This window comes from Podarcis vaucheri (genome assembly GCF_965113315.1).
Source record: "Podarcis vaucheri genome assembly, chromosome: 18".
Taxonomy (NCBI): Eukaryota; Metazoa; Chordata; class Lepidosauria; order Squamata; family Lacertidae; genus Podarcis; species Podarcis vaucheri.
This window is the reverse complement of record NC_138756.1, coordinates 12,167,248-12,190,340: the sequence shown is the minus strand read 5'-3', so window position 1 is coordinate 12,190,340 and position 23,093 is coordinate 12,167,248. Positions and strand designations below refer to the sequence as shown.

Genomic DNA, 23,093 nt, shown 5'->3' with positions numbered 1-23,093 from the left:
GGGCTGAATGGAGGAGCTTTCGAGAAAGTCACTGTCTTCTTTCTTCTTACCACCCATGGCAATAAAGCATCTATGCTGACTTCCCATCTTGGCTCATTTGGTCTCCTTGTATTACCCTTTTCAAAGGAGGATGGATGGCGGCTAACAGATTGAGGTTGAATCCTGACAAGACAGAAGTACCGTTTTGGGGGGACAGGGGGTGGGCAGGTGTGGAGGACTCCCTGGTCCTGAATGGGGGTCACTGTTCCCCCGAAGGACCAGGTGCGCAGCCTGGGGGTCATTTTGGACTCACCGCTGTCCATGGAGGTGCAGGTCAGTTCTGCGTCCTGAGCGGGTGTTTATCAGCTCCACCTGGGACGCAGGATGAGACCTTCCCTGCCCGCAGACTATCTGGCCAGAGTGGTGCATGCTCTGGTTATCTCCCACTTGGACTACTGCCATGCGCTCTCCGTGGGGCTACCTTGGAAGGTGACCCGGAAACTGCAACTAATCCAGAATGTGGCAGCTAGACTGGGGACTGGGAGCGGAGACCATATAACACTGGTCCTGAAAGACCTACATTGGCTCCCAGGACATTTCCGAGCACAATTCAAAGTGTTGGTGCTGACCTTGAAAGCCCTAAATGGCCCAGTATACTTGAAGGAGTGTCTACACCCCCATCATTCTGCCCGGACACCGGGGTCCATCTCCTGAGGGCCTTCTGGCAGTTCCCTCCCTGCGAGAAGTGAGGTTACAGGGAACCAGGCACAGGGCCTTCTCGGTGGTGGCGTCTGCCCGAGGGTAGGACTCGAACCCATGGCTTCAAGTTGCAGGAAAGGAGAGTCGGACTCAACATCAGGAAGAGCTTTCTGACAGTCGGAGCCATTAGACGGTGGGATGGAAGGAGGTAGACTCCTTCCTTGGAGGTTTCTAAGCAGGGGTTGGATGGACACCTGTCATGGATTCCTGCATTGAAGCGGGTCAGACTGGATAACCCTTGGGGTCCCTTCCAATTCTGCAATTACATGCCCTCTCCCAGACAGCCATTAGGTGGAGCCACAGGGCTGCTAGGTGGAGTTTTCCAGTCCTGTCTAACTTGGTGCTAGGCATGGCTGACAGATCTGATTCTGTCTGGATTTAAGGCCTAAATACCTAATATGGAACAGGACGTCCCTCTTTTCAGGGCAGAAACGTTGGAGGGGATGGAATAGGACGTCCCTATTTTCAGGGGAGAAATGTTGGAGGGGATGGAATAGGACGTCCCTATTTTCAGGGGAGAAATGTTGGAGGGGATGGAATAGGACGTCCCTCTTTTCAGGGGAGAAACGTTGGAGGGGATGGAATAGGGCGTCCCTATTTTCAGGGGAGAAACGTTGGAGGGGATGGAATAGGACGTCCCTCTTTTCAGGGGAGAAACGTTGGAGGGGATGGAATAGGACGTCCCTATTTTCAGGGGAGAAACGTTGGAGGGGATGGAAGAGGACGTCCCTATTTTCAGGGGAGAAACGTTGGAGGGGATGGAATAGGACGTCCCTATTTTCAGGGGAGAAACGTTGGAGGGGATGGAAGAGGACGTCCCTATTTTCAGGGGAGAAACGTTGGAGGGGATGGAATAGGACGTCCCTATTTTCAGGGGAGAAACGTTGGAGGGGGTGGAATAGGACGTCCCTATTTTCAGGGGAGAAACGTTGGAGGGGATGGAATAGGACGTCCCTATTTTCAGGGAAGAAATGTTGGAGGGGATGGAATAGGACGTCCCTATTTTCAGGGGAGAAACGTTGGAGGGGATGGAATAGGACGTCCCTATTTCCAGGGGAGAAACGTTGGAGGGGATGGAATAGGACGTCCCTATTTTCAGGGGAGAAACGTTGGAGGGGATGGAAGAGGACGTCCCTATTTTCAGGGGAGAAACGTTGGAGGGGATGGAATAGGACGTCCCTATTTTCAGGGGAGAAACGTTGGAGGGGGTGGAATAGGACGTCCCTATTTTCAGGGGAGAAACGTTGGAGGGGATGGAATAGGACGTCCCTATTTTCAGGGAAGAAATGTTGGAGGGGATGGAATAGGATGTCCCTATTTTCAGGGAAGAAACGTTGGAGGGGGTGGAATAGGACGTTCCTCTTTTAATGGGAGAAACGTTGGAGGGGATGGAATAGGACGTCCCTATTTCTATCGTAGAAATATTGGAGGGCTCAGATTCCTCGCCCGTTCTGAATCTCCCAGTGTCCAACTTCGTTCCTTGACGGGTCTTTGAATTCACGGAGGGTGTTCTTGGCTAGGTGTGTTGTGTCGGCTTCCAGGAAAGTGTTGGCGATCCGTCGACGGGAGCCATCGATCACGCTCAGACGTCAGGATTCCAAGAAGCTGTGGGCTCATTGCGTCCCTTATCTGTTGGCTGCACCAGCCCCCAGTTTGGACAGGGAACAATGGAGGTCACAAAGACCCTTTCCTGCCAAGCTGCCGGGAACGGGAATTCCCAGAAGACTTGACCTCCTCGCTTCTCGGCTTGGGAAAGGAAGATGGTCTGACTTTGGGCTGCCTACTAGTCCGAAGCCAGATTCCTTTTATTTATGTCTTCTCCTCAACCGAGGCCTCCGTTTCTGCAGAAGTAAAAAACTGACCAAGACTCTGCGTTCCTTCCTGTTACAAAAAAGGAGATTTGCTTTTGTTCGGGTGAGATAGATTTAAAATGAGAGAGTAGGGGCTGTGCCCGACTCTAATCCTTCTCCGAGAAGAAAATAATGAATAATAATGACATGATTTCATTGATTTGTAGAATTGGAAGGACATCTAGTTCTGGAATCTTTTATAACTTCACACCCTCCAACATTTCTCCCATGTGTTCACAAATGTACAAGGGAAACACACACATAAGTATATAAACCACGTGTCCAGGGGAGCAATCCTGAAGCCATTTGGACTCTTCCAAATTGACCTCAAATATTTCTTTGCAAGGAGGAAGGAAATGGGGAAAGCTTTCCAATGGTCTTTGGTCTGTAGGGGCTTACACCTCCCTGCAAATACAGTCTGGCAAGTATATGTTTAGCTGAGCACACTTATCAATATGCGTAAGAGATTCAGGAACTGAGTATTGAATGGCCAGGCGACCCAGAAAAGGCAATTGATAAGGCACGATTGATCAGCTATCCTGGCAGACAGGAGAGACGCAACACACTCCCATTTCTGCTGGGGACCACCTCTTTCTGTGATGTATGCCTGATGTTTTGGGGAGTGGTCTTGAGCTACAGGGGAGGCAATTTCAAAAGTCTATATATAGGGGCTTGCGCACCATTGTTCTGGGTTCCTCCAGAATGTGGGGAGTGAGGACCCTGTTGCAGCAGTTCAATAAAGACCAGGCTTACTAGCCGCTTTGCTTCTCAATATTCACTGCTTGGCCTCTGTTATCTTCTCCTACCAATAGAAAGCCTACATAAGGACTCAATACGGGGTCTTGGATACCCAAAAAAGAGCAGTTTTTCCTTATAACAGCCCCCTTAAAGGTTTTTGGTTTTTTTAAATACGCCCCTGTATCTTCCCATGTTCTTAAATTCACCCAGGATTTAAGAATGTGCTTTGCGGTTACGAAACAGGACCAGGAAGCCGACTGAGAACTCTTTCTGAATCCTTGGAGGCCTCTCGTTCTTTTTTTGGGGGGGGCAACTGTTTATTGGCCCCCGGCGACTCCAAGCCATTGCCACAAACACCTGCATCAATCATCTTTTAATTCGTGAATCACCTCGCCTTTGAAACGAACATCCTGTTTGCCTGGACGACTCTGCGGGATTGTGGCTTATCGGTCAGGAGCGAATTCTGGCATTTACTCTCCTGCAAATTACCCTACGACAAACCTGCTCCTCTTTATTGGGGATGTGAGCAATTCCCTCTCCTCTCCCCCCCTCAAAAAACCCCCCACATCCTTTTCCTTTCCTAAAAACTCATTAGCGGGAGCACGTTCAGAGTTCCCTTTTGTGTTAAAGACTTTGTTTCCGAAAGGAATGGAACCACACCCAGGATGTATTTAATGGGATGCAAACTCACACACGCACACAAAACAGCATCCTAGAGAGAGGTTTTCTTGAGGAGAGGGCGTTGTCTGTGCGCAAGGAAGCTCTGGGGCCTCTTAGCAGCCGCTATAAATAATATTTTTGCAAGGTTCAGTTTCCAGCCTGATGTGAGAGCAGGAGACGACTGCCTTGCCTCCAGTGCAAAATTCGTTTTTTAAATACAGCTACGCTACCTAAAGGGTGCTGGGAAAGGGCACTCCCAAAAGGTTGATTTCCCCCCTATTTAGCCTAATATTTACATTCTTCCCCCCCCCTTCAGTGATTGGGGGGGGGGGAAAGGAAAGTGAGTGAATGGTGAAAAATGTACAAAAACGTATATTCTTATGTGAATTGAAATAGTGTCGTTATCCTGAAACATAGGCAGATTTTTAAAAGTCTACCTAGGGCTGCCATATTTTGAAGAGCGAAAATGAGGGCACGTTTGCCGACTTCTGCTTTTTGCTACGGGGAGCTATTATGACGACTCTCCTATATGCAGGCCTGAGAAGCTGCGACCTACAGGTGAAACTCGAAAAATTAGAATATCGTGGGAAAGTTCATTGATTTCAGGAATTCAACTTGAATGGTGAAACTAATATATGAGATCGACTCGTGACATGCAAAGCAAGATGTGCGTCTGCTTCTCAGAGGCCCAATCTTGCTCGATTTGCAATCCTCGTTTTGCTGATTTCCTTGAATATTCTAATTTTCTGAGATGGTTAATTTGGGGTTTTCACCAGCTGTACGCCACGATCATGGCAATGATCACAAATCAAGGCTTGACATATCTCGCTTTGCATGTCACAAGTCTGTCTCATATATTAGTTTCACCTTTCAAGCTGAATTCTTGAAATCAAGGAACTTGCCCACGATATTCTAATTTTTCGAGTTTCACCTGTATAATGTCTTGTCCTCTTCCTTTAGACTTCCTGGCACTATTCCCAATAGGAAACCTTTGCCATTGCTAGTGGCAAAGCGGGAGTGACTGTCGCCAACTTGGGTGCATTTATAAGAGGACTGGGCAAAATTTGGCCCACGGGGGTGACCAGCCAGGATGGCGATTCTCAGCCTCCGCAGTCGGCGAGGACCATTAGCGAGGAGGCAGCCCTTTGCCACCCCCCATCCAGCGCTCTTTTCCTGAGGTTATTCAGAAGCGAGGAACGCCGCCTTTTCCTGCGCAACGGATCTGGAGGGGAAACCCAAGTCAGGAAGCGAGGGAAGATGCCGTTTTTCCTCTGCAGGCGACTTTGGGTTCATCCACTCACGCAGAGACAGCTGGAAAGAAACAGACGTTTCCTAGGAAGCAGCTCATATCCCTCTGGCTGCCATCCCATCATCATCATCATCATTACATACCCTCCAACCAGGGCCGGATTTAGGTTTGATGTGGCCCTCAGCTCCTGAAGGCAACGGGGCCCTTTCTACGTCCAGCTGTCCTTTGTCCACAACAAATTGCCGCTGTTATTTTGTGTTGAATAGATGCTATGTGGTCATTCATAGGTATCTCAAGCCATTAGCACATCACAAAGTATGTATTTTATCCAAGCCGTTGTTGAACAGAAACACAGTTAAGAAGAAGTATATTAATAGTGATATTTTAGGGAGCGGGCGAGCAGGCGGGGCCCTTGACTTACATACTAGGAGCCTACACAACACAAAACACGGTTGCTGCATGTAGGTCTTATTTTATTTCCTTTTTATCTTATGTTTTGGAAATATACATCCAGGTTTTTCTTTTATTATTTTTTTTTGGGGGGGGCAAGAGAGTGGGGCCCTAAGCTATAGCTTGTTTAGCTTATACCTAAATCTGGCACTGTCCCTCCAACGTTTCTCCCGTGAAAATAGGGACGTCCTATTCCATCCCTTCCAGCGTTTCTCCCATGAAAATAGGGACGTCCTAAGGAAAAGCGGGACATTTCAGGATCAGCTCAGAAACCGGGGTGGCTACTGTAAATCTGGGACTGCTGGATAACAGGGACCTCTATCTGTCAGGAATGCTTTAGCATTGCACTGGGCTGGATGACCTTTGGGGTTCCCTTCCTGCTGTACAATTCTATGACACCTCCCTAGCTTCTGTCCATCTTTGGACCTCTTTCCTTGCTCTTGTGCCTTGGCGTTAGTTTTGATTCCTGCATCGCTCTGTCATGCTGAATTCACCTACCTAAAGACCTCTCGCTTCCTCTCAAGTAGAAGTGGCTGCGCTTGTGTTTTTGGGACCCAATCCCCACCCACCCCGTGCCAGCCTCACCCAAATCAAGAACGACTCCAAGTGGATTCGAAAACACCTTTTATTCCCGCAGCCTAAGCCTTTGCTCTTTTTTATTTTTCAACAAGCAAACCCTGAAAACAGAACTTATTTCTACAAGCAACTATTTCCCGCCCAAGGAAGCACAATTGTGACTGCGCAGCCCAAGACGCTGTTTCCAACAGGGGACAGCCGGGAAGCTCACAAGCGTTGGAATACGAACAGGGGAACCGCTGGCGTTTGGCACAACACGTTTGAAAAACAAACACCATCCAGATGTTGACAGACTCCATCGCCCCAAATCCCTGCTCTTCAGCTCCGCTGGCTGCTAGGAATTGGAGATTGTCAACCTCTGGAGGGAAACTAGGTTTTTCCCCATCCCTGATTTAAGAAGCTGCATTTGTCTGCTGCCAGGAGGAAACGCCTCTGTTATCTAAAAGGCCTTCCTCCATTTCTTGCATGCAGAAAGGAGTGCTGCTTTTAAGATCAGGAACGAGGAGCCAGCAGTTTTCCAGATGTTGCAAACATCTTTTGTCCCTGATCACCAGAGCTGGTGGAATCCAACATCTGGAAACAGACTGAGGTTTGATGAGACCCTCAGCTCCTGAAGGTAATGGGGCCCTTTATATGTCCAGCTGTCCTTTGTCAACAGCAAATTGCCACTGTTTTTTTGGCTGAATATATGCCATATGGTAATTGATGGACCTGATAGGTATCTCAAGCCATTTGCACATATTGCCCTGCAACCAGTCCATGCAGAATGTTGGCACCCTATATATAGAAAGGAGCAAAGCAGGGATATTTGAGGGAGCAGGTGGGGCCCATGACTTACACCCGAGGAGCCTACACAACACAAAACACTGTTGCTGCATGTAGGTTTTATTTTATTTGCTTTTTATCTTATATTTTCGAAATGTACATCCAGGGTTTTTTTTCCCCTTTAATTTTTTTTGGGGGCCCCCCAAGAGAGTGGGGCCCCAAGCGAGAGCTTGTTTAGCTTAGACGTAAATCCGGCACTGTATGGAAAGGAAATAGATCCCCTCATTTTCGAAGAATGTTTCGTCAGCATCATGCGATTGTGGATAGACTGCCATGAACGTGGGAGCTCTATTCAACCATCCTTGCTAGCAAGGTCTATCCGGGGAAAGGTAAATAATGCCTCCTTTTTCCTGAGAGATATATACATATAGACCTATCTAAATGTGTACATGATATCAAAATTTATACATAGGCACGCCGCCCTGTCTCTTGCAAGAATGTAGGAAATGTCTAGAAACGTCAACAACAACTCAACTCTGCCCAAAGGGTGAATTTACAGCTTGTTTTGCCATTCTTGAAAGCATTCGTGGTTTGCATTCAAATCTTATGAAGAAAGTCAGGGCAAGGGGACACAAATGGCGGTTACATACCGTATTTTTCGCTCTATAAGACGCACCAGACCACAAGACGCACCTAGTTTTTGGAGGAGGAAAACAAGAAAAATAATATTCTGAATCTCCGAAGCCAGAACAGCAAGAGGGATCTCTGCACGGTGAAAGCAGCAATCCCTCTTGCTGTTCTGGCTTCTGGGATAGCTGCGCAGCCTGCATTCGCTCCATAAGACGCACACACATTTCCCCTTACTTTTTAGGAGGGGAAAAAGTGAGGCTTATAGAGCAAAAAATACGGTACCCTGTTTTATCATCACAACAACCCTGAAAGGTAGGAAAGGCAGTCTGTTCATTTTGCTATCTCATTTTCCCCACCACGCCCCCCGACTCAGTTCTCCACAATTGCACGTCATTTTTGGACCACGGCTATTTTTTCAGAAACCCTCCTTAAAAAACCTTTTAATGCAACTTTGCGTAAGACACACAGATTTCCCCCAGGCGATCTCCGCCGGACAGAACACATTTCTGCACATGCCTTTCGCTAAACAGATGTGTCTCCATGCATAATTTCCTGGAGCAAATGCATTTTTTGCACGAATCCGCCAGTCGGGGAACTGCGTCGCAAAATTCGGGGTATGAATTTCAAACCGCCTTTTGCTCAGATTTAAGTTGCTGAGCTTTCGCTTCTGGGAGGGCTAGCTGGGGGTATAATCAACCAAGCTCTTGAACATGCCTGCTTTAGAGCATCTAAATTTCTTGCGAGGGCTTTACAGATTCGTGGGACAAAACTGGATCAGGAAATGAGAAATGAATGATCCACTAAGAGGTTGGGGAGTAGAAATGCAAAACATTATTAATAGCGGTTATTATTATTTTCATGGGTGTAATGGCTGCTTGCGAAACACAACAAACCAAACAGACTGGTTGCATTTAGGATAAGACATGAAATTGGGCATCAGTTGTGTCACCAGGAAGCAGCAAGGGTTTTGGGGAAGATACCAGGCAAGAGGGCAGTTTCCCCCATTCAATGCTGATGTCCATTTCCGCTTCGATTCCCTGTCCCGTCCGAAATGCATCTCCAGGTGAGGAAATTTCCAAACTCCACACTCTCCCCGTTCCAACAATCGAGTCTTAATTCCCAGGGGCTGTTCCTGGAGGCCTCCAGTGCCGCTTCCTTTAACCGCTGTGGTGGGAAGAAATCAAATTTGGAATGAGGCTGTAACTGAGGAATCCCCGGCCTGCACAGGAGTACCCACCTCCAGAACCAGCTGAGGCCTGAGCCTGAAGGGTCCTCACCTGTGCTGGGTCCTCAGGTGAGTCTGCTCTGGCTCCTGAGGTGATGGAGGACCCATTGCCTGCAGGTGCTCCCCTTTCAGCCCCGTCAGAGGAAGCTGAGGTGGCCTCTGGGTCCGGGAACCCTCCAGCCTCTCCTGAGCTGCAGAGGCTCAGGGCAGAGAGGCAGAGGGAACTAAGTTCCCGCAGGAGGAGTGCTCACCTCCAGGCCAGGAGAGGTGAGTCACCTGTGGACCGGGGCTGCCCTATGCCTCGGGGGAGATAAAAGCCAGCCAGCCCAGTCCCAGGTTGCGGGAGCAACATTGTTGGTAGCCAGTTCCTGCCTGAACCCTGTCCTGCCAGAGCTCCTGACCTCACCCGACTCCTTGCCTTGGACGCAGCTTCATCTTTGATGGACAGCCTCCATACCGCACCCTTGACCTCGGACTGGACTCGGACCTTGCCGCACGGTTAGCCCCTGCGACCAGCACACTGTTAAGGTCATTTTGAGTCCCGATTCCGTCTTCTGCGGCATTAGCTACCCCTCACAGTTTGGCGTCATATGCAAATTGGATGAGCATGCCCTCAATTCTTTCTTTGTTGGTTGATCCCACGATTCCCTGACATATGGGACCTGATCCGCCCCCATAACCTGGGATCACCCCCATATTGACACCACACCTTATCTACCGGGCTCTGACCCCAAAGCACCCAAACGTCCCAGCAACCCAACACAACAGAAGTTCAGCCCCATAGACCATATAAAAATCACATTTTTTCACTACAAGACCTGGGGGGTTGTCCCGCGGGGGTGGCTGGCGGCTGGTTCAGCAGCTTCCCGATCTCCAAAAGGGGTTTCTTGTTCTCCAGACTTCTCAGTCGGTCTAAAGGAACACAAAGCAAACACATTCTGATGTACGGTATTGCCTTCCAATCAGGAGCAACTGGCACTTACCTCGTTTCCTACAAATCCACCCCAGGGTGTGTGTGTGTCATATTTTATTTGGATTTCTTCCACCAGGTGCATCGATTCTTGTACCTCATATCCCAGGGACAGTCCTGGATTTACAAAAGCCGTCCCAGTTTCCGATAGAACCCCAGAATGTCCTGTTTTCCCTTAGGATGCCCCTATTTTCAGGGGAGAAACGTTGGAGGGGATGGAATAGGACGTCCCTCTTTTCAGGGGAGAAACGTTGGAGGGGATGGAATAGGACGTCCCTCTTTTCAGGGGAGAAACGTTGGAGGGGATGGAATAGGACGTCCCTATTTTCACGGGAGAAACGTTGGAGGGGGTGGAATAGGACGTCCCTATTTTCAGGGGAGAAACGTTGGAGGGGATGGAATAGGACGTCCCTATTTTCACGGGAGAAACGTTGGAGGGGATGGAATAGGACGTCCCTATTTTCAGGGGAGAAACGTTGGAGGGGATGGAATAGGACGTCCCTATTTTCACGGGAGAAACGTTGGAGGGGGTGGAATAGGACGTCCCTATTTTCACGGGAGAAACGTTGGAGGGGGTGGAATAGGACGTCCCTCTTTTCAGGGGAGAAACGTCGGAGGGGATGGAATAGGACGTCCCTATTTTCAGGGGAGAAATGTTGGAAGGGATGGAATAGGACGCCCCTCTTTTCAGGGGAGAAATGTTGGAGGGGATGGAATAGGACGCCCCTCTTTTCAGGGGAGAAATGTTGGAGGGGGTGGATGGAGCCAAGGGGGTGGGTTGACTCACCGGCACTGATTTGTATTCCCGGGGAGGCAGGATTCGGCTGCACGACTGCACCTGATCTTCCGGGGAAGATTTGTGGGCTGGAAACCGAACCAGCAGTATTCACGGCTCTCCCTGCGTTCCAAGCGCCCCCCATCGTGTTGGCGCCGCCGGACAGAATGGGGCTCGCCGGTCTCACAAACGGGTTGCTGGGGAACGAAGAAGTCCCCTGCAAAGCAAAGAACCCTGATATCTCCTCTGAACGAGTCCTGCAATATTTCAGCAGAGCTGCGCGGGCGGAGAGGCTTTGAGGGGCCACATTTGGGGCCCCGGGAAGCTCTCCGCCAGCCCTTCTGCCAACTCCGGCAGGTAACAACCAACCGTCTTGCCAACCCTTCCATGCCCAGTTCCGTTTATATCCAGGTTTGGCGGAGCTTCTGCGCTTTCAATCCCCAACAACAACTCGGCGAGGTAGGCTGACAGCGAGCAACAGGTGAGTGGGAAGATTCGAATCCAGGTCTCCCAGGTCTCATCATGACAGCAGCGCCCTCTCTTCACCCCCAATACCTACCCGTAACATTTGCCCTGATATTTATTCCATTAGCCCACTTTATCCTTAAACAATAGGGTGGTGATTGGCGATGTGGTACTGTTGTATTGTATTATTTATGCAAATTGACTTTCTCTGGAGTTAAAGATCTGACTGGGACACACCTCCTTACGTTGAGCTGGTATTTTGCAGAATTTGTAAACGGTGTCTGTTTGATCATGTGTGGTTTGCTATGCCTAATAAAGGACATTAAAATAAAACCCCCCTAAACAGGGCTGCCTTCAGATGTCTTCTAAAAGTCAGATAGTTGTTTATTTCCTTGACATCTGATGGGAGGGTGTTCCACAGGGCGGGCGCCACCACCAGGAAGGCCCCGTCCCTGGTTCCCTGGAACCTCACTTCTCGAAGGGAGGGAACTGCCAGAAGGCCCTCGGTGCTGGATCTTGTTATAACGAGGCTATTATTGGACGGTAACGGAAAACTAATGAAATTATGATCCCAAAATGGAAGAGCGAACGGGCGTGCGATGAGTGCCAGAATTGTGGCTTATTACCCTGAGATTACCCTGAGACGCGGGTGGCGCTGTGGGTTAAACCACAGAGCCTAGGAGCCTAGGAAGGTTGGCGGTTCGAATCCCCGCAATGACGGGGTGAGCTCCCGTTGCTCCTGCCCACCTAGCAGTTTGAAAGCACCTCAAAGTGCAAGTAGATAAATAGGTACCACTCCGGCGGGAAGGTAAACGGCGTTTCCGTGCGCTGCTCTGGTTCGCCAGAAGCGGCTTAGTCCTGCTGGCCACAACCCGGAAGCTGTACACTGGCTCCCTCGGCCAATAAAGCGAGATGAGCGCCGCAACCCCAGAGTCGGCCACGACTGGACCTAATGGTCAGGGGTCCCTTTACCTTTACCTTACCCTGAGATTCAGGCATGCTGTCTTGCTCTGCTGCAACTGCAGCTGGAGGGTCTCCTTCTCCCCGACCAACTGCTGTCTCTCCGCGTACATCTTCTTGGTCTCCGCGTCCTGGGCGTCTCGTAGGATCTGCTTCTCCCTCTCGCACTGTAATTTTTGGGCGCCCGCTTGGCGTTCCTTCTCCTGCAAGCTGTGGGCGCAAGTGGCCTTCTCTCTTTGCAGCCTCCCGTTCTCCTCGGCCGCGCTGCTCACTTTCTGGTCCACCTGCCTGGCCAGCACCTCGAACTGGTCCCTCATGGCGTCGGTCAGCAGCCGGAAGTCCTGGCGGGCAGTGCCAACCTGGTAGCACGAGGTGAACTTGGCCATCACCTGCTCAAAGGATGATCTCAGGTTCTCCTGGACGGGATTCAGTTTGGACAAGACTTGGGATCCCAGGTTATCGTAGGTCTGCATCCGCGACTGCTCTCCCAGCTGGTCGCTCTCGCAAGCTTGCTTCTCCTTCTCTGTCCGGTCCAATTGGTCTTGGAGGTTTTTCTGGACGCCGGACAAGGCGCCTTGCTCCAGTTGGCTCCTCAGCTGCAGAGCGGCCAGTTTTTCCTGGAGAGAGTCGATCCGAACTGCAGGACGTTCGAAAAGACAAAACGATATGGAAAAAAAAAGTTTTGGATAACTTTTGTTTAAAAAAAAAGAGGCTTTTTTTGTTAGGTATTATAGGTGGAAAAGAAAATAAAAAGTTGTTTTTTATTTACCAATAAATAACCAAAAGAAAACAATATCTGCCAAAAGGAAATGAAAAGTTGTTTATGTGTGCAGTGACAGCAGCAAGGGGCTGTTTCCATCCCCCCAAAACTCAAGGGTCAGATAGGTAGATAGATAGATAGATAGATAGATAGATAGATAGACAGACAAAAATAGATAGATAAATATAGATAGATAGATGTTAGATAGATATATGATAGATAGATATAGATAGAGGATAGATAGATAGATAGAGAGAGAGAGAGAGAGAGAGATGAAAGATAGAGAGATAGAGAGACAGATAGAGATAGATAGATGATAAATAGATAAAAAATAAAATATAATGTCCAGTAGCACCTTAGAGACCAACTAAGTTTATTATTATTATTATTATTATTATTATTATTATTATTATTATTATTTCTTATGGGGGGAGCGGCAGGATTTCCGGCAGCTGCTGGGCTTTGCACCGATCTCTAGGGGCAGCCTTTCCTGGCCATAGCTGTCAACTTTTCTCTTTTCTTGCGAGGAATCCTATTTGGAATAAGGGAATTTCCCTTAAAAAACGGGAAACGTTGACAGCTATGTTCCTGGCATGGCCAACCGCACACCTGCGGCTGATCAGCCATCAGGGACTCATTCAGAGAACCAGCAGGCACCAGCTGTCTTTGACTGAACTTCCAGCAGCCGTAGCCTCAAGGCTAGATTAATAATAATAATAATAATATTTTATTTATATCCCACCCTCTCCAGCCAAAGCCGGGCTCAGAGCGGCTAACAACAGTAAAAATAGCACAGTTTTAGATTACCACAGCGTGCCCTGGGCGGGGCTGCCCTTACCTTGAGTCGTCATATTCAGAAGGTACAAGTTGTAAGCGCACTCCCGGCTCATCTGTTGGGCAATTGAGTCCTGTCTTCGCTGCTCATGGCATTTTAACTGGAGGAAGATGGAGAGAGGGGTGGGTTAGGATCCAGTGATTTGGAGTGGGAGAGAAAATAAGCGGAGCTGACAATGACTGGAGAAAGCTGCTTAAAATATTATTAATAATTAATAATTATTAATTATTATTGATCACTATTAATTAGTGTTAATTCAAACCGCGGGAGGCAGTGGAAGACAGGAGTGCCTGGCGTGCTCTGGTCCATGGGGTCATGAAGAGTTGGACACGATTAAACAACAAGTGTTAATTAGTATTAATTACTGCTTATTATTGCTCTTCTTCTTCTTCTTTGGCTGCGATCCCTCGTAGCCGAGTAAGATTGTCTTCCATAATCACGGTTTTAGCAATGAGTCCGTAAGTGACTCTGGAGGCCAATTCTGGATCCCCACGTCCTTCCACAGTAGGGACATAGGTTTCCAGGCGGGAGTTGATCCCAGTGAGGGTTTGCCAAGCACGCCTTCCTCTTGGCACATTTCTCCCTTGCGTCCTGAGTTCGAGTGTCTTCAAAGCCCATGACACCTTTGGTAAAGGCTGTTCTCCAACAGGAACACTCACAGGCCAGTGTTTCCCAGTTGTCGGTGTTTATACTACATTTTTAAAGACTTGCCTTGAGAGAGTCTTTGAACCTCTTTTGTTGACCACCAGCATTACGCTTTCCATTCTTAAGTTCGGAATAGAGGAGTCGCTTTGGAAGACGATAATCAGGCATCCGCACAACATGACCAGTCCAACCAAGTTGATGTTGAAGAATCATCGCTTCGACACTGGTGATCTTTGCTTCTTCCAGTACACTGGCATTAGTTCACCTGTCTTCCCAAATGGTGTGTAAAATATTTCGGAGACACCGTTGATGGAATCTTTCGAGGAGTTGGAGATGGCGTTTATAAGTGGTCCACGTTTCACAAGCGTACAGTAAGGTTGGTAGTGCAATAGCTTTGTAAACAAGCATTTTGGTTTCCCTGTGAATGTCCCGGTTCTCAAACACTCTGCACTTCGATCGGGAGAAAGCTGCACTTGCAGAGCTCAGGCGATGCTGGATTTCGGCATCAGTGTCGGCCCTTGTGGAAGAGACCCCCCCTATTTTTCGCTCTATAAGACGCACCAGACCACAAGACGCACCTAGCTTTTGGAGGAGGAAAACAAGAAAAAAATATTCTGAATCTCAGAAGCCAGAACAGCAAGAGGGATCGCTGGGCAGTGAAAGCAGCGATCCCTCTTGCTGTTCTGGCTTCTGGGATAGCTGCGCAGCCTGCATTCGCTCCATAAGACGCACACACATTTCCCCTTACTTTTTAGGAGGGGGAAAGCGAGTATTATAGAGCAAAACATATGGTAACTTTCCAGGTAGGGGAAGTGATCAACACTTTCCAACATCATTGAGTTGGATTTGATGGAAAGCCCCAGGTCCTTATACATTTTACCTGCTTCCAGGCAGGTTGTTCCTCTCTAGGGATGGGGGCAGAAACTGGTCCTTTCCCCTCATTTCCCCCACCCCCAATCTTAAGCTCGGTTTTCGACATTTCCATGCCACCCTTTTAAACCCCTCGTGGAAATTCATCAGCCTTTCGGTGTAAATTTCTCCCGGCAAACGCATTTTTGTGTGTGTTTTGCCTAAGATTCATTTTCCTCCTCGTTCTTTATTTGCAACGCAATTCCCACCCCACCGTAATGCTTCCTTAAATATTATTCTCCAGCATTTTGATGCAAACATCACCCTAGCTCGGGAAATTGGGGACACATTACTCTGTCAGGAGAACTGCATTGAAAATGTCAGAGAAGGGTGCATTTGAAAAGATGGCTGTGTTTTGGCTAGTTGACTTTTTCTCTATTATTATTGCTATTATTATTACCAACATTATCATTCTTATCATCGTTATCATTATTATTTAGCAGGCAATGCAATATATAATATGCAGCAGCCATTATGGCAAACAGGCATTCCCTATAAAGAAGAAACACCGACAGGAAGAAAATTATAACAATACAAATTATTCATATCAACCTCATCCCTTTAGGAGCTGTTTGTGGGAGGTCAGTGCTCCTGGATATGAAAGCACGTCACAAAAACATAACAATTCAAAATAAACTTATCACTTTTACACGGCCCTCAAAGCATTCTCAGTTTGTGTGTCCATTCCCCCCCCCATTAATTCAGTATCCAACAACATTCCGTATCATAGACTCATAAAATCCTAGAATTGCAAGGGACAATCAACGGTCATCCAGCCCAACCCCCAGGGCCGGATTTAGTTTCGATGAGATCCTCAGCTCCTGAATGTTATTGCTTATTTTGCAGATGACTGACCAACAGATGCTTTCTGCAAACAGCTGTGTCATAATTGTCAAAAGATTGTCTGCCTACATCTTGTTGCTAAAGGGAAAAGGGGGCTGAATGTTCAGCTGTTGCTATAATGATTGCAAACAGTGCTTGCAAAAGGGTAAAAGAGGATTGGGAAATGACAGAGCCAGCACATAACATGCAATGAAACAGGGACGTCCTATTCCATCCCCTCCAACGTTTCTCCTGTGAAAATAGGGACGTCCTATTCCATCCCCTCCAACGTTTCTCCTGTGAAAATAGGGATGTCCTATTCCATCCCCTCCAACGTTTCTCCCCTGAAAATAGGGACGTCCTATTCCATCCCCTCCAATGTTTCTCCCCTGAAAATAGGGACGTCCTATTCCATCCCCTCCAACGTTTCTCCCCTGAAAATAGGGACGTCCTATTCCATCCCCTCCAACGTTTCTCCCGTGAAAATAGGGACGTCCTATTCCATCCCCTCCAACGTTTCTCCCCTGAAAATAGGGAAGTCCTATTCCATCCCCTCCAACGTTTCTCCCCTGAAAATAGGGACGTCCTCTTCCATCCCCTCCAACGTTTCTCCCCTGAAAATAGGGACGTCCTATTCCATCCCCTCCAACGTTTCTCCCCTGAAAATAGGGACGTCCTATTCCATCCCCTCCAACGTTTCTCCCCTGAAAATAGGGACGTTCTATTCCATCCAAACCGGGACGGCTTCTGTGAATCCAGGACTGTCCTTGGAAAACAGGGACGTTTGGAGGGTGTCTGAAATAAACACCCCAATGTGTAGCACACAGGCTCTGAGTGCATGCGAGCTTCTGGTGTTGGCGGGGACCCCCAGAGATCATCCACCCCAACCCCGTTTGAGACGGTCTCTCTGCTGACCTTCTCGTTGTTGCAGGCCACCAACGTCTTGTTGCAGCTGCTGGCCTTGTTCTTGTTCAGGTTGGCCTCCACCTGGCTGGCGTTGAGGCGTTTCTTGAAGTCCGCGATCTCTCGCCCGTGATCCTGCCCCTTCTTGTTCAATTGCAGGAGCTGTTCCTGCAAGACTTTCTGGTGTTGCTTGGCGCTTTCTTCTGAGTTGCCATACACCATGAAAAGTACCAGCCCCAGGATGATGAGGAACTGGATGAGCGAGAGGAAGAGGAAGAAATATTTCATGTAGAAGCCGCAATCCCTCTTATTGGGGTTCTCCTTCAACTCCAAGCCCAGCTTGGCCATCGTGTAGGGGTTCTTCTCCATCTCGCCAACAACTGCCTCTGCCAACGTCGAAGGAGATGCTTTTGGGTCAGCCGGGCGGGGACTCCAATTCCCCGAGTGTTTATATTGCCTCCTTCCTCTCGCCTGACTCCATCCTGCCTGTCCGGAAAAAGCTGCTGGTTCCTGGTTATCAAAAGGGGCCCCCTTGTCACCGGGAGATTTCTCGGGGGACGGCCTCCCGCAGCTCCTTCCCCCTTGTTTTTGTTTTTTCGGCCGACGGGAACAAGGCCAAGGCGGCCTCGCCTTAGCCAGCCTGGTCCCCAGGGTGTCCCGAAAGACGTCAGCCGGGGCAAAGTCACAGAAGGAACCAGAGCATCGTCGGATTTCAGAGGGACAAGGGCCCTCCAAAGACCCTCTAGTCCAACCCTCTGTGTGCAGGAGTCTTTTGCCCAACGTGGGGCTCCAACCGACAACACTGAGATGTTCGACCAGCTGAGCTCTATCCCAGGAGCCCTGGACTTTCCTTGGCATGGAGGGCAAAGTGGGGGCAATGCCCCACTAACTTCGGCCTGCTTCCCCCCCCAACCAGCCCCAGGCCCTATGACCCAGAATGTCCTTAGCCCCTAAAGCGGGGAGCACATAAAAAGGGGGCGTTTTATGTTTCTGTTTTTAAAGACCTTTGATTATATGGATATGTGTGTGTGTTTTAAAGCTTCCAAGCCTTCATCATGGGGAAAATCAGAGCTTCACTAGACTTGCTTACTCTCCCCACTCCTTCTGCTGCCCCCCCCCCAATTTTTCAGTTTTCCCCACCTAAACCAGGGTGTGTGCGATGTTGGGAAAGATTGAGGGCGCAAGGAGAAGGGAACGACAGAGGACGAGATGGTGGGACAGTGTTCTCGAAGCTGCCAGCATGAGTCTGACCAAACTGCAAGAGGCAGTGGAAGACAGGAGGGCCTGGCGTGCTCTGGTCCAGGGGGTCACGAAGAGGTGGACACAACTAAACAACATAAGTCAAAGCTATGGGTTTCCAAGTCGTGATGTATGGAAGTGAGAGCTGGACCATAAAGAAGGCTAATCACCGAAGAATGGATGCTTTTGAATTCTGGTGCTGGAGGAGACACTTGAGAGTCCCATGGACTGCAAGAAGATCAAACCTCTCCATTCGGAAGGAAATCAGCCCTGAGTGCTCACTGGAAGGACAGATCCTGAAGCTGAGGCTCCAAGACTTTGGCCACCTCAGGAGAAGAGAAGACTCCCTGGAAAAGACCCTGATGTTGGGAAAGATGGAGGGCACAAGGAGAAGGGGACGACAGAGGACGAGATGGTGGGACAGTGTTCTTGAAGCTACCAGCCTGAGTCTGACCAAACTGCGGGAGGCAGTGGAAGACAGGAGGGCCTGGCGTGCTCTGGTCCAGGGGGTCACGAAGAGGCGGACACGACTAAATGACTAAACAATAACAACAAGGGCCCCATCTGCACTAGGTATATAAAGCAGGTATGATACTGCTTTAAATAGCCCTGGCTCAACCCCCCCCCCAAAAAAATCCTGGTAACTGAATGTTAGGAGAGCCAGAGAGGCAGTGTGGGATATTGGTTATGCCCCAATATGTCATCTCAGTCTTTAATCTCCAGACGCGAGAGCTGCTTTTAACTATTTTGTGTTCCACCCGCCATTCCGGATCTATGTTTGTATTTCTCACGGGGAGATAAGGGTTCAAATCAACGAAATAAAATCATCATAATCTCATTTCCCCTCCCAGAGCTACTGTTATAGGAATTCTAAGGTCTTATATATAGAAAATAAATGTTCATAAATGTACAAGGCAAACGCACGTGCCCAAGTATAGTGTCTGAAACAGTACAGGGGAGCAATCCTGAAGCCATTTGGAGTCTCCCAAATTGACCTCAGATATTTCTCTGCATATTGGCATCAAGACATTATCTTTTCCTTTTTCCTTTGGGGATAGAGGCCCGCAGGGAATGTGTCTCTCCTCCTCAATAGCTTTGAATGCCGTCGCCCTCCCTTTCCCCCAAAGCAGTAGACGTCTGGTCACCTCTGAGCTACTCCCGAACTACCGGATTTCGCTCTCGGCTCCTGGGGCTTCCTTTTCAGTGCTAGAAATAGCGCCAGCCGGCCCACACCCTTCCAGGCTCAGAGGAAAACCCAGAGACAGTTCCTGTGGCAATTTGGGCTCTCTGGCCGAATGTGGGACCCTCTTCGTCTCCCTGAATCTCGTGCTACAAAGAGAAATCCCCCAATCTCCTCCTTTGCTTATACAATCAGCGTCTGCTTCTTTCCTCTACCCTCCCCATGCCCTTTTCCTTTCGTGCTGCGCCTTTGATTTTAATCAATGGCGCATAAGCTGCGCTGGGATCCTCTTATAGCGGCTCAAGAGCAGAGATGAAAACCCTCTTTATAAATCAATAAATTGTGTTGTGCCAATTCTAAAGCTAGGTTAGGGAGAATGTCAGTCACTTCTCCTACCTGGGCAGTTATCTTTCCACAAGGGCCGACATTGATGCTGAAATCCAGCATTGCCTGAGCTCTGCGAGTGCAGCTTTCTCCCGATTGAAGCGCAGAGTGTTTGAGGACCGGGACATTTGCAGGGAAACCAAAATGCTTGTTTACAAAGCTATTGTACTACCAACCTTACTGTATGCTTGGGAAACGTGGACCACTTATAAATGCCAGCTCCAACTCCTCAGAAGATTCCATCAACGGTGTCTCTGAAATATTTTACACACCACTTGGGAAGACAGGTGAACTAATGCCAGTGTACTGGAAGAAGCAAAGATCACCAGTGTCAAAGCGATGATTCTGCAACATCAACTTTGTTGGACTGGTCATGTTGTGCGGATGCCTGATGATCGTCTTCCAAAGCGACTCCTCTATTCCGAACTTCAAAAGCGTAATGCTGGTGGTCAACAAAAGAGGTTCAAAGACTCTCTCAAGGCAAATCTTCAAAAAAATGTAGTATAAACACCAACAATTGGGAAACACAGGCCTGCGAGCGCTCCAGTTGGAGAACAGCCTTGACCAAAGGTGTTGTGGGCTTTGGAGACACTCGAACTCAGGACGCAAGGGAGAAAGGTGCTAAGAGGAAGGCATGCTTGGCAAATCCACACCGGGATCAACTCCCACCCGGAAACCAATGTCCCCACTGTGGAAGGACGTGTGGATCCAGAATTGGCCTCCACAGTCACTTATGGACTACACTGTTATAGACAATTTTACTCACTACGAGGGATCGCCAAAGAAGAAAGAAGGAGTTGCTGGGTGGGTTGAATTACATGACCTCTGGAATCCCTTCCAACAGTTCTACGATTCTAGGTATTAAAGTTAGTTGGAGCAGCGCCAGACTTTAAAGGACGGGGATTGCAATAATGGGCTTGTTTTGGTGTGGAAGCGTTTGACGTGTTTGGGGGGGAAACGCTTAGGACAGGCGCCAAGAACAATTCAGAAAGACAAAAGGACCTGAACAGATGAACCGAGCAAAGCAGCCAGATATCTGTCCCAAATCGCAAGATGATGGGGTTAGATCTGGTTAATTGTTTGGATGATTTATAGACTTCCCTTTGCAAAAAAGGCGCAGGGCATTTTGCAAACAAAAGAAGACGAAGGCAAAAAACCCCAACAACATCCAAACAGGGAGAAATCCAGGCAACTGCCAATTATTCCTCAAATCCCAGGAAGTCTGGCTTGTTAAAGGCACTTTTAATTGTTAAGAGATCGCCCTATTGTTATAAGAAAAAAACCCTGCTCCTTTTCCCCTTTTGGGGTACCCAAGAGTCCTTATAGAGTCCTTATGTAGGTTCTCTATCATAAGAGAAAACAACAGAGGCCAAGCAGAGAATATTGTGAAGCAAAGCGGCCAGCAAGCCTGATCTTTATTGAACTGTTGCAACAGGGTGCTCACTCCCCACACGCAGGAGGGAGCAGGAACCCAGAACATTGGTGCGCAAGCTCTTATATAGACTTTTGAAATTGCCTCCCCTGTAGCTCAAGACCACCCCCCAAAACATCAGGCATACATCACAGAAAGAGGTGGTCCCCAGCAGAAATGGGAGGGTGTTGCATCTCTCCTGTCTGCCAGGATAGCTGATCAATCATGCCTTATCAATTGCCTTTTCTGGGTCGCCTGGCCATTCAATACTCAGTTCCTGAATCTCTTACGCATATTGATAAGTGTGCTCAGCTAAACAGATACTTACCAGACTGTATTTGCAGGGAGGTGTGAGTCCCTACAGTCCAAAGAACATTGCAGAGCTTTCCCCGTTTCCTTCCTCCTTGCAGAGAAATATTTGAGGTTAATTTGGGAAGAGTCAAAATGGCTTCAGGATTGCTCTCCTGTGCTATTTCAGACATGTGGTTGGTATACTCATGTATGTGTTTGCCTTGTACATTTATGAACAATTATTTTATATATATAAGACCTTAGAATTCCTATAACAGGGGCCCTATATCTTGGTTCAGCTCTCACTTCCATACAACACTACTGGGAAAACCATAGCTTGAACTATGCGGACCTTTGTTGGCAAGGTGATGTTAAGTTGTGGGTGAACATATCAGACAACACAGTGATTCTTCAAACAGCTCTTGTTTATTCACAGGCCAGGACAGAACTGAAGGGCTCAGTCAGCCTGCTTATATAGAGCTCCAGTACCACGTTACTGTAACAACTTTCTAAAACTATCCAATCACTGGACGTCACTTTCGATCCTTCATTTGCATAACTACAGTATCCCCCTGCTAGCCCAGGGTGAGAACTTCAGTACATAACAGGTGATGTCTCTGCTTTTTAAGATGCTGTCTAGGTTTGTCACTGCTTTTCTCCCAAGAAGCAGGCGTCTTTTAACTTTGTGGCTGCTCTCACCATCTGCAGTGATCATGGAGCCCAAGAAAGTCAAATCTCTCACTGCCTCCATTTCTTCCCCTTCCAGTTTCCCTAAGGCGGCTGAGAGGGGGGTTTTGTCGTCTGGACAGCCTGGGACCCCCAGAAACATGGCCCAGGATTGCGCCCTGGGAAGGTCACTTTGGTTCTGCTTTCACAGTTTTTTGGCTTCTCCCCCTCTGGAGGAGCACTCCATCGTCTCTCGAGACACATGAGTGCCGACAATGCGTGCAAGCTTGGGGAAATGTGCTTGGTGCAATTACGTATGAAAAAGCTCATGTAAGGAGAAACGCCCACTCGGGGTTTGCAAAGCAGAAATGGAGAAAGAAAGCCAAATTTCCTTCATCCCTAAAGATGAAGTGATCGCGTGCTGCTCCCTCGTGGTCAACTCATAAACTGCACTCATGAGGCTCATGAGGCAAAGGATTCCTGGATGATTAAGTCCAGCCAAAGGCGATTGTGGGGTTGCACCGCTCATATCGCTTTCAGGCCGAGGGAGCCGGCGTTTGTCCACAGACAGCTTCCCAGGTCGTGTGGCCAGCAGGACTAAACCGCTTCTGGCGCATGATGGAAACCAGAGCAGCGCACGGAAACACCGTTTACCTTCCCGCTGGAACGGTACCTATTTATCTACTTGCACTTTGACGTGCTTTCGAACTGCTAGGTTGGCAGGAGCTGGGATAGAGCAACGGGAACTCACCCCATCGTGGGGATTCGAACCGCCGACCTTCTGATCGGCAAGCCCAAGAGGCTCTGTGGTTTAGACCGCAGCGCCACCAGCATCCAACACAAGACCCCTGCTAGATCGGGCTATAAGGTATTAAGTTGCCAGATGTTCTCTTTTTGTACTACCAACCTTACTGTACGCTTGTGAAACATGGACCACTTATAAACGCCACCTCCAATTCCTCAAAAGATTCCATCAACGGTATCTCTGAAAATTTTT

General features: G+C 48.6%; 1 protein-coding gene across 1 annotated transcript; it reads right to left on the bottom strand.

The window, feature by feature from the left end:
• Positions 1-7,134: 7,134 nt before the first annotated feature.
• On the bottom strand, positions 7,135-17,368 carry PLVAP (plasmalemma vesicle associated protein). The gene is made up of 6 exons (XM_082206514.1): positions 16,938-17,368; positions 13,650-13,746; positions 12,075-12,688; positions 10,639-10,843; positions 9,700-9,793; positions 7,135-8,820 (listed from the first exon to the last, which is right to left on the bottom strand). The coding sequence occupies exons 1-6, from the start codon at positions 17,292-17,294 to the stop codon at positions 8,814-8,816; spliced, it is 1,374 nt and encodes a 457-aa protein (XP_082062640.1). The 5' UTR covers positions 17,295-17,368; the 3' UTR covers positions 7,135-8,813.
• Between the last annotated feature and the right edge of the window lie 5,725 nt (positions 17,369-23,093).

Coding starts and splice junctions, on each gene's coding strand:
- PLVAP (XM_082206514.1), bottom strand. CDS start 17,294: ATGGAGAAGAACCCCTACACGATGGCCAAGCTGGGCTTGGAGTTGAAG. Junction 10,844..12,074: donor CAGCATGCCTGAATCTCAGG/GTAAGGTAAAGG, acceptor TTTGCTTTGCAG/GGGACTTCTTCGTTCCCCAG. Junction 9,794..10,638: donor GGGAATACAAATCAGTGCCG/GTGAGTCAACCC, acceptor GTGTTCCTTTAG/ACCGACTGAGAAGTCTGGAG.